This window comes from Bombus vancouverensis, chromosome 1 (genome assembly GCF_051014615.1).
Source record: "Bombus vancouverensis nearcticus chromosome 1, iyBomVanc1_principal, whole genome shotgun sequence".
Lineage (NCBI taxonomy): Eukaryota > Metazoa > Arthropoda > Insecta > Hymenoptera > Apidae > Bombus > Bombus vancouverensis.
In genome coordinates, this window is record NC_134911.1 from 11,260,704 (window position 1) to 11,274,558 (window position 13,855).

Genomic DNA, 13,855 nt, shown 5'->3' on the forward strand with positions numbered 1-13,855 from the left:
CTGTTAAGAAAGAACTAGGACTTCTAAAAAAGAACTAGAATTCTTAAAAAGGAACTATAGAATATTTTCTAGTAACATTCGTATCTAATATCTTTATAACCTATGGAATACAAATGTTAAGTGCTTTTACAAACTGCCTAAAAGTCTATAAGATAAAAAGTGTCACTTTACAGTGTACGATAATCTGTTAATCTTTATCTTTTTCTGAATGCATTCATCATTAATTTACAAATTTACTATTATGATATAAATAGTTGTTTACATATGTAGTGTAAGACATAAATCATTAGTTTAAAATCATATTTAGAAAAAGTAATAAAATATGAAGTATATACATTTTTTATTTACGTATTTGTTTTAAAATAGATGACTAGTACAGAAGAAAAGAAAATAGAATTCAAAAAGAAATCAAGGAAACCGATAAGGAAACGACAGGTTTCATCAGATGAAGATGACAATGAAAATGAAGAAGCCTCTGTTAGGTAAATGACAAATCCAAACACATTAAATGTAGTAGATTATACACTTTAGTAATAAATATAATATCTATTTAGGGAAAAAGTTGAAGAGATGAAAACTATACAAAAACTTCGTGAAAGACCAAAAGGTATAAATGTTGTTGGATTAGCCCTTGGAGAAAATGTAACACCTGATGTAATGACGGTAAACAATAATGAAATTAATAAATAAAATATAATAACTTCTTTCCTTCTGAAAGATTCTTCTTTCTTCAGTCTGACCCTTTTAATGTAAAAACTGGAGGAATGGTAAATATGACTGTATTAAAGAATACAAAATTGAAACAAAATGATGCATATGAAACTGGAATTGGCACACAATTTAATGCAGAGACTAATAAACGCGATGAAGATGAAGAAATGTAAATATTGCATTTATGATGTTAATATAATTCAATAAATACATAATTAATGACTTCTAATTTTTTTAGGGTAAAATATATTGAAGAAGAATTATCAAAGAGGAAAAGCAAAACTGAAGGTACAACTGAAAATGGATCAAATAACGACAAAGGTTCTTATTGTTCACCAGAAGAAGCAGCTTTGCAAGCAGTACCTGAACATTTAAGACAAAGCTCTGCACACAGAAGTGAAGAAATGCTTTCAAATCAAATGTTATCTGGTATTCCAGAAGTGGATCTTGGAATAGAGTATATGATTTTATAATATACACTTGATTCTTTTTAACACATTTCATATAAAAGAATGTTTTTCTCATTTATAAATTATACACCTTTTCAGAGCAAAGATTCGTAATATCGAAGCTACGGAAGAAGCTAAGTTAAAACTGCTTTGGGATAGGCACAGAAAGAAAGATGGACCCTCGCAATTTGTCCCAACAAATATGGCTGTGAATTTTGTACAACACAATAGATGTACACTATCTACTTCATCTTTTATTTTATCTAATTTATAAGTCAACTTCTATAGCATATAATAACTTTTATTTCTTTCTTATTTTTTTTAGTTAACATAGAAGATACAGATTTCCAGAAATCAAAACAAGATTCTGATGAGAGAAAAAAAGTTGCAGCACCCAGAGATGATTACAAGAGTAAAAGGAAAGATAATGGAGAAAAAGCAACTGATGATTATCATTATGAAAGATTCAAAAAACAATTTAGACGATTTTGAAATTATTTGTAAATAGAAATAAAGGATATAAGTTATATGTAATGAAAAATTTATTATTTACACATAATATGTATCGTTAAATTTATTGCTGTAAATTTTTTTATCTATATTATAAAAATTATCGAATTATCAACTCATTTGCATCATGACTCTACTTAAGTTAGTGTGTTCAGACAGCGTCGCCCAACTGACAGTTGGCCCATATCACGCGCAGCCGTATATCAGCAGTTTTATTATTTTCATTAATTTCAACTTCTTGTGTATTTACAGTTACACCGCTCACGCTTGAAAAATTATGTACAATCGGCGTATGATTTTGGGGTTTCCATACAAATCTCTATCTACAAAACTACTGCGTTGATCAACTTCGCTGTGATCGCTTGACGAAATATGACGGATACGTCTTTGAGTATATTCTATTTCTATACTTGAATTCAAATCGTCAAAATAATCAGAATCCATTCGGGCAATTAAATTTTATTTTAAATTATAAAATTAGTTTATTTTTTAAATTTGGATTTAGATTGACACTATTTACTCTTAACGGCAGTTAAAAAGATCTACACAATAATAACAAAAGTAAAATTTGTTAAGAACGCAACGAAAATAGCTCAAATGCTCGTACATTAACAGCAAGATGCGAACGGTGTCATACGCGGAATATTTCGGGACTGGTGATAAAAGAAAATCGCGGCTTGCAGAATAATCCGTGCTCAGTGATAGGAGACGATCGTCATGCGCGGAATATTCTGCTTACGGATGTAAATGGATTAATACTTTAAAATACGATACAGAACTTTATTAGGTATAAAAGCTTAATAGCGAGCGTGTAGCTGTGACGTGTATTGTAAACTCGGCATAAGCTCCAATACGATCTCACAGAATGACGACATCGTAGCGACGTCAATTGACTGTAGAGGGATTATACCGAATTTCAATCCCTTTAAACTTGCTGTAACTATTGTTTTTCTTTACACCCGCGACTATGAGTTGTGGATTCGTTACTTGTGGCCCAAACGAGGCTCTTGTAGTATCAGGTAATTATATCAACCGATTTCTATTGCAAATTATTCGGTTTCAGTACGTCTTATTAAGCCGACATAGGAGGAGCACTTTGTCAATTAACTGATTTGGAAAATTTAGTTCGTAATAAAGTAGAAAAATTAATTAAGTGGTATATAGATTCATTATTTTCCATTAATTCTGTCTGGTTGATTCTAAGTTATTTTACTATATGATTTAATTGTATATTTTCTCTTTAAATGTATTTTATTTTATACTATAATATAATAATACCAATATAAAAAGAAGATCATATAATACATTAAAATTTGTCTTCACTAATTTATTTTTAAGGATGTTGCTACAGCAAGCCTCTACTAGTACCTGGTGGTCGAGTATTTGTTTGGCCTATTGTCCAACAAGTACAAAAGTAAGTTGTTACACTTATTGAATAACGAAATTAAAGCTCAAAATTATATATAGTTGAATTTTGGTTTTTGTATTGTATATAAAGAAATGATGTAATAAATATTTGATAACAGTTCTATTGTAATTGAAATTTGTATTTTTTAGAATTTCATTGAATACTATGACTTTACAAGTAGAAAGTCCAACTGTGTATACATGTCAAGGTGTACCAATATCTGTAACAGGAATTGCACAGGTATTAATTTCTAATATAATTGAAATATTTACATATAAATGTCATAAATAAATGACTATTTATTTACCAAATGTCTATGTATTTGTTCAAAGGTCAAGATACAAGGCCAAAATGAGGAAATGTTATCCACAGCATGTGAACAGTTTCTTGGGAAAACTGAAGAAGAAATTCATAATATTGCACTTGTAACATTAGAAGGACATCAACGGGCCATAATGGGAAGCATGACTGTAGAGGTATAATACATACCATTACATTAAAATTTTTTAGTTAAGTTGTTAAATAAAAATAAATATTAATTCCATTTAATTTCTTTTATTTCTACGAAATAGGAAATATACAAGGATCGTAAAAAATTCAGCAAGGAGGTTTTTGAAGTAGCAAGCAGTGATCTAGTCAATATGGGCATTACTGTTGTGTCCTATACTTTAAAAGATATTCGAGATGAAGAAGTAAGTTAATTTTTTCTTCCTACTAAACAACATTTGATTCTTATTAACGAATTCAGGAACAACTTTTATGCAAAAATTACAAAACAATTGAATATTATAAAATGTATAAAGTCTTTTTGATATGAAAAGTCCCCCTTTAAGTGCAATTGTGCAATATTTATAAGTAATTTCTTATTAATATGAGTTAATGTAGTCCAATTCTTGTACATTGTAAATTGAATACATTTTTGTTTTGCTACTTGCAGGGGGCAAAGGTACGTTCAAATTTTGTTTTATCACTACATATAATGCTACTGCACTGCTGTTCAAAGAATATTAGTACAGATCATTAATATTCAAATAAGAGGGAACTAGAGCATATCTCAAGTGCTTGCTTCAGTGGTAGCACATATATTCTATACACATTTGCAAATTTCTGTGTTTCAAATATGTGTGATATTCTTATTGTATGCTGCCTTTAATTCAGGTTGAATTCAAAGTAATTGCTAAAATGAATGTTATTACATAAAATTCGTAATGAAAATACAATGTTATTAATCATATCATATTAAATGTTTATCGATCATTTATAGGGATACCTGAAAGCTCTTGGTATGGCAAGAACAGCTGAGGTGAAACGTGATGCGAGAATCGGTGAAGCAGAAGCTCGTAGAGATGCTCAAATTCGCGAAGCCATCGCTGAAGAACAAAGAATGGCTGCTCGTTTTCTTAATGATACCGAGATTGCTAAAGCGCAGCGTGATTTTGAATTAAAGAAAGCCGCATATGACGTTGAAGTGCAAACCAAAGTAGGTTTTCTTATCTTCGTTTTTCTTTTGTTCTTTCTTTTTATCTTTGTCATTGTTTCTATGAATAGCACATTGATTTATATCTTAATTATAGAAAGCAGAAGCAGAGATGGCATTTGAATTGCAAGCTGCAAAAACTAAGCAAAGGATTATGGAAGAACAAATGCAAATAAAAGTGGTTGAACGTGGACAAGAAATTGCAGTACAAGAACAAGAAATGATGAGACGTGAACGAGAATTGGATGCAACTGTACGACGCCCAGCTGATGCAGAAAAATATAGGTAAGTTGAGTGACTTTAGAAAATTGATAAATAAGTGTTAATAAATATTATATATTCACAGATTAGAAAAAATGGCTGAAGCTAATAAACTGCGTTTAGTAATGGAAGCTGAAGCCGAAGCAGAAGCCATCAAAATTCGTGGTGAAGCAGAAGCCTTTGCCATTGAAGCAAAGGCTAAAGCAGAAGCGGAACAAATGGCAAAGAAAGCAGCTGCATGGAATGAATACAAGAGTGCTGCTATGATAGACATGATGTTAGATACTCTTCCAAAGGTAATTGAAAAAGAATTTGTATCTTAATTTCAAAGATTTTTTTTAACTAAGTAATGTAAACGCCTCTTACACCTTATATTTCATAGGTTGCCGCTGAAGTTGCAGCACCTTTGTCACAAGCCAAAAAGATAACAATGGTTTCTAGTGGAAGTGGAACTATTGGAGCAGAAAAGCTAACTGAAGAAGTGTTTAATATAGTAACGCGTGTACCGGATTTGGTTAAAAATTTAACAGGCGTGGATATTGCAAAGGTATGCCTAATCATGGAAAATAATCGTATTTGAAATATACTGATAAAAGAAATCATAATTATAATTCTTTTTCAGTCTGTTCATGCGGCTTAATCGAATGGTATAAGAGTTTTTAATACTTCCTGACCACATTCATACTCGTATTATTAAGTATTAAACGAGTCTTTGATATACACGTTTATTTTAATATGCTGTTGCATATTAGAGCCAAATTATAAGTTTTAACTTTAGTGACATTTCGTTGGATAAAACGTTCGGTACTTTCACTGCCAGTTAATTGAAGATAACAAATCACTTTCTATTAATACCAATTGTGAATGAATATTTTACAAGGAAATATATTCAAAATGGTATACATTTTTAAAAATAGATTATAAATTGTGAATATATTCGCACAACATCCGTATCTCATTACTTGAACGATATACAATAGATAGCAATAAATGCCTAAGTTATACAGGCAGTGAATGTGTGTTTTATTTAATGGATATTGGAAACTCAATGGATAGTACAATTTTTATTTTTATTTGACGAAATAAGTTAAAGTTGTACCAAATTTCTATGTTTATTATATTTCTAATTAGTCTTTTATGCACTTAGGAGAGAAAAGAAGCAAATACAAATATATCTTTTCGAATTTCATATTGACCAAAGATGGTCCAGTTTTGTCCATACATATATAACTTTGCCACTATGTGCCAGAACATTCCTCTAAATATGCTATACATACCTTTCAGTAGTATTAATGTAATTAATGGGTATGAGCATTTTAGAACTGGAAGTGCTAATATTTAACACTTGTTCAATGTGGTTTGATGTTAAGTAACTATATCTAGTCCCTGAAATTTAAATATCTTTACTTAATGTTTAGTTATACTTCTTATTTTCCTTTAAAGATGCATTAATATATTTTGCGCCAATTTTAGCTAGAATTTACTGTGATCTAAAACTCTTTGTACGAAGAAGAATGATAGTCATATATAGTTCTTGAAACGTGTTTGAGAGCTTTGATGACAAAATTTGTATGACCAATTTAACGCCTTAAATTAATGAGAAGAAGATTCAATTTTATGTAAAGCGATTAAACGTTAAAACCAAATTTCCTGTGTATTAATTTGCCCATCCCATTGCTATAAGTCAAAAACAAAAACAAAAAACAATAGAAGTTACAAACTAAACCATTGTAAAAAAGCTCATGACATATGTGGGTTAATATTTATTTATAATAGTTTCAATATAATGAAGATATGTTTTATGTCGAAATAAACATAAAATCATTTAATCTATGAAATTGTGTTACCATTATGATCCCTAATTTCAACTAATTTTATCTTTGTAAACTGAAATTTATCTCTAAAGACATGTCTTAAAAAATTTATAATATGGATGCATACAAGTCATTTATAATAGATTTTTTAGCTGGTGGGATATCTGCAGCTGTATCAAAAACTGCAGTAGCACCATTAGAAAGGGTAAAATTATTACTCCAAGTTCAACATACTTCAAAACAAATAAGACCAGAAGATCGGTACAAAGGTATGTTTCTCAATACAAAATAAAATAATATTTTTATGGTTTACCATAATTTTCATTTTATTAGGAATGATGGATGCATTTATACGTATACCGAAAGAAACTGGATTTCTTAGTTTTTGGAGAGGAAATTTAGCTAATGTAATTAGATATTTCCCAACTCAAGCTTTAAATTTTGCATTTAAAGACAAATTCAAAGCTATATTCTTGGAAGGTGTTCCAAAAGATGCATTTTGGAGACAGTTTGCTGGAAATTTGGCTTCTGGTGGAGCTGCTGGAGCAACATCTCTTTTATTTGTGTATCCACTTGATTTTGCACGTACAAGGTAATACATTTACCTTTATGTAGCTCTCGATAATGTAATAATGATATACTTTGCAGATTGGCTGCAGATATTGGACAAGGAGATAAAAGGGAATTCAAAGGTCTGGGTGACTGTATAGTAAAAATTTTCAAGACAGATGGCCTTATTGGTTTATATCGAGGGTTTAATGTAAGCGTTCAAGGAATTATTATTTATAGAGCTACTTATTTCGGTCTTTATGATACGACAAAAAACATGCTTCCTGATCCAAAAAATACTCCCCTACATATTACCTTTTTAATTGCGCAAGTAAGTCATTTTTTATTACTTTAAGATTATTTTCAAACTTTCAAATGTAATATTATTTACAGGTAGTAACAACAGTGGCTGGAGTTATGTCATACCCTTTTGATACAGTTAGAAGACGTATGATGATGCAATCAGGACGTAGTAAAAGAGAAATCATGTATAAAAATACATTAGATTGTTGGATCAAAACAGCCAAGGCAGAAGGTGTTGGTGCTTTTTTTAAAGGTTCACTGTCAAATATTCTCAGAGGTACTGGTGGAGCATTAGTTTTAACATTGTATGATACACTCAAAAACATTTTTGAAGATGTATTACGTGATAAAGACTCGTCTGCAGTGTCCAAATAATGTTAAATAATTTCATATTCAAATTTTGAATGATTGTGAATTGATCTAAACAAGTAAAATTGTATTGATTTTCTACAAATTGAGTATTACTCATGCTATGGAAAGTAATGTACTAAAATTATTTATGTAACAATTCATGAATATCAGGCTGTAAAATAGTTCAATTTATTTTTAAATAAATATTTCATAAAAATATATATACACTTACCAATAGAAATAACACACTTTAATACTTTACTGTTTGATACACTACTCAAAGAATTTAGAAATCATTAGTTATGTATTTGACGTAATATCAATATAGCATCCATAATCAGATTTGTTAGCATTTACAAATATCTCAATTGTTTACTTTTATCATTTCATATAAGGAATTAAACATATTTATATGTAAGATACTCTGAAAAAATTACATATACAGAACTGTAAATGCCATCAAATAAATGTCACAGCCTTTGTATTGTTATTTATTATATTTAATTCCTTCTATAAACAGAATTGTACACTTTAATTAAGCATAGTATGCCGATCGTAAATGTTACGTCTCTGTTCACGAACTTGACGTTTCCATTTATCTTGTTGATGACCGACACGATTTAAAACATTACCTCTTTCGCCCATGGCATGAAATGTTCCAGGAGCTGTTGAGGAATCATCCTAAAACAAAGATGGTTTAAATAATCATAACATATCAAAATAAACATCTGATATTTTAGACTTTAATGTATATAATAAACCATATTAACTTACATCTTCATTATTGTGTTCATGATAGCCAATATTTGTTGAAGCTTTATGAATTCTTTTATTTAACAATGGATCCAGGCAAATCAAAAATAACATATAAATTACTAACAGAGATATAACCCAAATAACAAGTATCACTACTATCTGAAAAGACAAATTACTTTATAAACTTTCTACTAAATGAGAAATAGTAAAAAGACTTACTTTAATAATGGTAGTATTCCTGTTTTCATATTTACAATCACATCGTGAACAAAAAATTTCTTCTTTACCTTTCAACTGATCTCCCACTTTTGATAATACAACATTTTCACATTTACTGCAGATTAAAATTTACATAAAGTTACATAAAAATAACATTGATAACTTATGCATGTTACATATATGGGATTAAGCTTCTTAATTAAGTATTAGGAATTTCAATTACCATTCAGAAGGTGGAACATTTATAATATATGTTTTTCGTTCTGACGACGATTGTGTTGTATTTATAACGGATGGAAGACTAGGACAAATGCATTTGCACCGTTTATCATCATATTGCGCCTGTAATTCGTTTGTAGGGATTATGTATCATGACAATTAGATTTTGCTATTTTCTATGTTAATAACCTAACCTCAGATCCTGACAAACATATTAATACAATCGTAGTTACACCAAAAATGTGCTTCAACATTATATTTTTAAAACTTCTGTCTGGTACGCGTTCTTTTTTATTATTTCGATATATTTAATTTAGAAGCGCAAATGTCAAACAAAACAATTAATGCACTTCCATATTGCGTGAACATAGACGTAAACCGTTGAACGACACGGATATAACTGGTGAATACTTACATAGGTAGCATGTACATATACATGTATATGTAAGTAGTAAAGTAAGTATTAAGTACATATGTACACACAATCGATGAGTCGCATCACATTTCGATATGAAACGATATGACACGCATTTTATTTCAATTAATATTTTTTACATAGGGGCGTCCTGCCGCTGGCGCCAACTCCCAGAACTCACCAGTACCATGACATGGCAGGCACAAGCAGACGCTTGAACGGTGCCAAGAATAAACGCTTTTTCACAAAAGCATTGCGCCTATCAACGACGTCCTTTGTTCTTCCTTCTTCTGCCTCGAAACTTGATATTCGCAACACATGCTTTTCCTTTTGTTATGAATAATCATTAAACAGCATAATTAATGTTATGATTTCTTTCGACATTATAAATTATTCTTTTGTACAAGACTAACTACTATAGTACTCGCGTACTATTTGCGAACTTCTATCACTAATCTTATTGGCATTTAATGAACTCGTTATAACAGCATTATCTATTTGTGCAGCGCGAAGCCTTGTTTGGTATTCCTCTTAGCACGCGGGAATCATCGTAAATCTTACACATGTATTGTAATATGTATAAAATGATAGACTGAAGATTAAAGTAAATTTTTTAATACATAAGATGATTTAATATATACTTTTAATATTACATTAATCAAATATAAAACAAAGTAAAAATTTGTCTTAAAATAATTTAATAATTGTTAAATTCAGTAATAATAAATCATTTTGTTCAAATTTGATATATGTACTTCATTTTACATGATTTATTACATTTTGGCTAAAATAAATCAACATTCTTAAATATAATACAATTAGCTTACATTGATTTTTCATTCATATACTCTGCTGTTTCATAATATCCGCATTGATTTTTTTTTTATCTTAATGTTTACTTAATGTTTTGTTAATCTTAATGAAATAAGAACAATCTCTGTTGTATGTTCGCAATTTGCATACTATATGATGATTATACCGATACATTCACTCTTTACCGATTCATACAATTCACGCGAGATTCAGTTTTTAAAATGCAGGCTGGCATCGTTCAAAATGAATCTCTATATTCACATATTATAATCCATAAAATAATGTGAAATTATTGATCACAACTATATCATGAATAGACCTATATACGTATATACGTATATATTTATATATTTTTCTTTTTTATATATATATTTATGCACTAATATTACACATTGAGTAATGAAACGTACAAATGGACTGGGCAGTCTTAGACTTGCCGTTGCACATCTTATTCGTAAAATAGATCTTGCACCATTTATTATCACAATTATAAGAATGTTATTAGTAAGATATAGTACGATGCAAGTTTTTTCCATTACGTTCACTTCCATTGATTGATAGTACTACTCTTCCCTCATATTCGTAAAGCGACTTTAATTAAATCAGGAGATTTTTCAGAAAATACACCAAGTATGGTACCTTGCAATTAAGATGCAGTGCAGCTATGTCTTTTACCGTCATTTTGTACCATCAAATACTTTAAGAGCTTTGCCAAGCAATGATTCCGATTAATATAGACAGCACGACTGCTCCAATAAGAACGAGTATGCATTTTTTCTTGCGCAGTTTATTTTTATACATAGTTGCTTGTCTTACATGTGAAGAAGCTTCATGGACAGATACTTCTGTTCTTTCAACAGAAGCCTCTATAGAATCAATGACTTCTCTTTGATCATATACTAAAGCACCAAGATCTTTGAAAATTTGATTGATGTCACTAATATTATCCTGCAAAATAAATAAATCATTATAGTATCGGCTCAGAAAATTCATAACATATCATTAAAGTAAAGAAATGTACCTCCAACTGTTTTATACTTGCTTCTTGTTCTTCCAACATTCGTAAGTTTTGTTCCTCTTTTAACTGCTGTTGCTGTATTTGCTTCTGAGTTCTGCTATCTTGTAACTCTATTAATGTCTCTTGTTTCTTCTCTCCAAATGGAGTAATACCTGCACTTGCTTTTGCTTTTCTAACCATTTCCTTCTCTTTAGAGGCTGCAAGCCTTTGCACTGCCTAAAAGAGTTAATTTATACATACTTATTCCCCGCGGTTGATCTTTGTGAGTCGTTCGGAGTTCATTGAATTTTGCGCGTGATATGCCGACTAATATAAAACGATTCGAAAGAACACTCCATGTTGGAGACTAAAAATCATGTATTTCAACAAACAACTATAACTGCTAACTAACTAAAGTGAGTAACTATGAATGATAATGAAGACTAACTAACGAAAGATTATGACTATGAGTATGAGTTGCTATGAGTGATAGATAAATGACCATCCGTCGTGTGTGATCCGTGACCGTCCGTAGTGTGATCTGTCCTTGAAGCAGGGGTGAAGGAGTTGGTGACCATTACATAGTGGCTTGGCAACAGGGTCATAGCACTAAGAAGTACCAAGAACCGTTATGCTCGGTAACGAGCATCTAAATCCTAGAAGACCCTTTGGGATATAATTGTATAATACTTTGCTATCTATCATGAAAACTATCATGACCGATTTCTAACAAACAAATTTTCACGAACGTGTGCCACTGCCACATGTGGTATGTGGGCTACAGGCCACCCTGCTAAGGAAATTTGCTGAATAAAACAAATTAGAAATACATGATGCTTCGCTATATCATAATGTTCCTCTATTGTGTTTCCTAATAATGTAAATGAATATACACGGTAAAATAACAAAGTAAACATACTTGGAAAGAATTTAATGCACTTGTAAATTCATCTTGCAAACGTTCCCTTTGCATTTTACGCTGTCTCTGTTCACCAGGACTGGTAGATCCTGAATTATTAGCCAATATAGCCAAGTCTCTAAGATGCACACTAGTATCTTTTGCCAGCTGTTGTGTATAATGTTGTATTTGATGCCTAAAAAATACATTATATAAAATATGCATTCATAGAATGCAATTGATTAACACTTCTTGATAACAACTTACAATTGATTCCGTAGCTCTTGAGAGTCTGTAGAGCTACCCAATTGATTAACCATCTTTTGCATGGAAGATACTGTCAAACAGAAATCAAAATGAATATTGAATATATCTTTCAACAAAGAAAGTTCATATATTTACCATTTTGAGATATCTTCAAAATTGACGTTCCAATTGTCTGCGATAATCTGCCAAAATCTTGTTCCCTTGCGGGTCCACCATTGTGGTATGACGAAAAGCCAATATCCATGTTGACTTTTATATTACTTAAACAAGATTAGAAATATATTAAAATGCAATTGAACAGTACTTGTAGAAAACACTATAGGTGCCAAGATTGAATAATTTTAATTTTGAATACTGTAATATAGAATTCAAGTGTACTTTTCCTTTCTAAATAGTTACTAATAATGCTAGAGGATGATGTCATAGTGCCGCCACTATAGAAGAAAATATAAGCGTCAATAAACATTAATTAATTGTATTTTGGCTTTTGTTCATGCCACCTATGTAAGTGAATGGAACATTGAGTTTTCTTTACAATTAAGAGGTGGCACATACAGGGTTTTCTATGGATATACTTTTCTCTTTCAAGAATTTGGACTACATTAATGCATAACTTATTTTTCTCTCTTGAAAAACTTGTTTCTTGGCACTTACAACGTTTTCTACAAGCAATCTTTAATTATTCTTTATGTGTGACAGTAACCTCCTTCTTAGAGGTTATATCCTCATTGATTAACGCATTAAGATAATCATTCGCAATAAAAAATCACTTTCGTAATTTACTCTAGAGGCACACAGGATTCGATTTGAAGGTAATATCCTTCGGGATAAAAAAGATTATGATTACTTATTCTCCTGTCCAGTTTTTCGGCGCGTGAATCAGAGAACTCCAAATTTTGTAGAAAATCACAGATGATACGATGACAGTTCAAACGTCAAAAATGGTAAAGAATTGTTATCTGTCTATCTTATTCCACTGTTGTCAACAAAATGACCAGCAAGTATGATCTGTTTTCAAGATGACTCATACGGTTACCATCGAAAAATTAACGATTTCTCTAATAAAAAGACTTCACACGCATCGACCTTTTTGTTGTTGCTCGAAATAAACCAAGTTCACTATGCGAAGCTCTAAAACTTCGAGTAAATCGATAAACCCTAAGCCAAGTCTGAATGAATATAGTCGTCAGTGTCACCATCTGTCACGGTGTACACGTAGTTCTGCACACGAATTGTATCGAGATAAATAAACGTCACTCCCGATCGAAAAAACAAGGCCATTACGTATGTGAAACCACCGTAGCCATTTGCTGAAAAATTGGCGAATTATTTTAATATATATAAAGGAAAAATTCATAAAACATGCATGCATGTAATTAATGAATCGTGTAAAACGTATGTTATTACTACTATGCTTTTTAACCCTTTTATGGATGGA

General features: G+C 30.7%; 5 protein-coding genes and 1 long non-coding RNA gene across 7 annotated transcripts; 4 read left to right on the forward strand and 2 right to left on the reverse strand.

Annotated features, from left to right (window-relative positions):
- Positions 1–69: 69 nt before the first annotated feature.
- LOC117153468 (splicing factor C9orf78) lies at positions 70–1,701 on the forward strand. Of its 2 annotated transcripts, none has more exons than XM_033327550.2 (7): positions 70–174; positions 367–482; positions 555–663; positions 735–880; positions 950–1,168; positions 1,260–1,393; positions 1,486–1,701. In XM_033327550.2, the coding sequence occupies exons 2-7, from the start codon at positions 367–369 to the stop codon at positions 1,650–1,652; spliced, it is 891 nt and encodes a 296-aa protein (XP_033183441.1). In that variant the 5' UTR covers positions 70–174; the 3' UTR covers positions 1,653–1,701. The 2 variants fall into 2 exon arrangements, with proteins under 2 accessions (XP_033183441.1, XP_033183440.1); XM_033327549.2 differs by having other exon boundaries at positions 111–271.
- Positions 1,702–2,182: 481 nt separating this feature from the next.
- On the forward strand, positions 2,183–6,462 carry Flo1 (flotillin-1). The gene is made up of 10 exons (XM_033327542.2): positions 2,183–2,689; positions 3,009–3,084; positions 3,228–3,318; positions 3,411–3,554; positions 3,651–3,770; positions 4,343–4,558; positions 4,653–4,840; positions 4,902–5,112; positions 5,199–5,363; positions 5,439–6,462. Exons 1-10 carry the CDS (start codon positions 2,638–2,640, stop codon positions 5,454–5,456), a joined length of 1,281 nt encoding a protein of 426 aa, XP_033183433.1. The 5' UTR covers positions 2,183–2,637; the 3' UTR covers positions 5,457–6,462.
- A 139-nt stretch (positions 6,463–6,601) lies between these two features.
- LOC143302813 (ADP,ATP carrier protein-like) lies at positions 6,602–8,052 on the forward strand. The gene is made up of 4 exons (XM_076619229.1): positions 6,602–6,899; positions 6,964–7,222; positions 7,279–7,510; positions 7,573–8,052. The coding sequence occupies exons 1-4, from the start codon at positions 6,746–6,748 to the stop codon at positions 7,855–7,857; spliced, it is 930 nt and encodes a 309-aa protein (XP_076475344.1). The 5' UTR covers positions 6,602–6,745; the 3' UTR covers positions 7,858–8,052.
- Positions 8,053–8,311: 259 nt separating this feature from the next.
- On the reverse strand, positions 8,312–9,425 carry LOC117153473 (uncharacterized protein CG1161). The gene is made up of 5 exons (XM_033327559.2): positions 9,222–9,425; positions 9,032–9,150; positions 8,809–8,923; positions 8,608–8,748; positions 8,312–8,514 (listed from the first exon to the last, which is right to left on the reverse strand). Exons 1-5 carry the CDS (start codon positions 9,279–9,281, stop codon positions 8,365–8,367), a joined length of 585 nt encoding a protein of 194 aa, XP_033183450.1. The 5' UTR covers positions 9,282–9,425; the 3' UTR covers positions 8,312–8,364.
- Positions 9,394–10,068, forward strand: LOC143302816 (uncharacterized). The gene is made up of 2 exons (XR_013058622.1): positions 9,394–9,483; positions 9,587–10,068. It is a non-coding gene; the product is annotated as an uncharacterized LOC143302816 (long non-coding RNA).
- Syx7 (syntaxin 7) lies at positions 10,052–13,696 on the reverse strand. Its single transcript, XM_033327553.2, has 6 exons — positions 13,265–13,696; positions 12,553–12,677; positions 12,418–12,487; positions 12,172–12,346; positions 11,277–11,489; positions 10,052–11,203 (listed from the first exon to the last, which is right to left on the reverse strand). Exons 2-6 carry the CDS (start codon positions 12,659–12,661, stop codon positions 10,955–10,957), a joined length of 816 nt encoding a protein of 271 aa, XP_033183444.1. The 5' UTR covers positions 12,662–12,677; positions 13,265–13,696; the 3' UTR covers positions 10,052–10,954.
- Between the last annotated feature and the right edge of the window lie 159 nt (positions 13,697–13,855).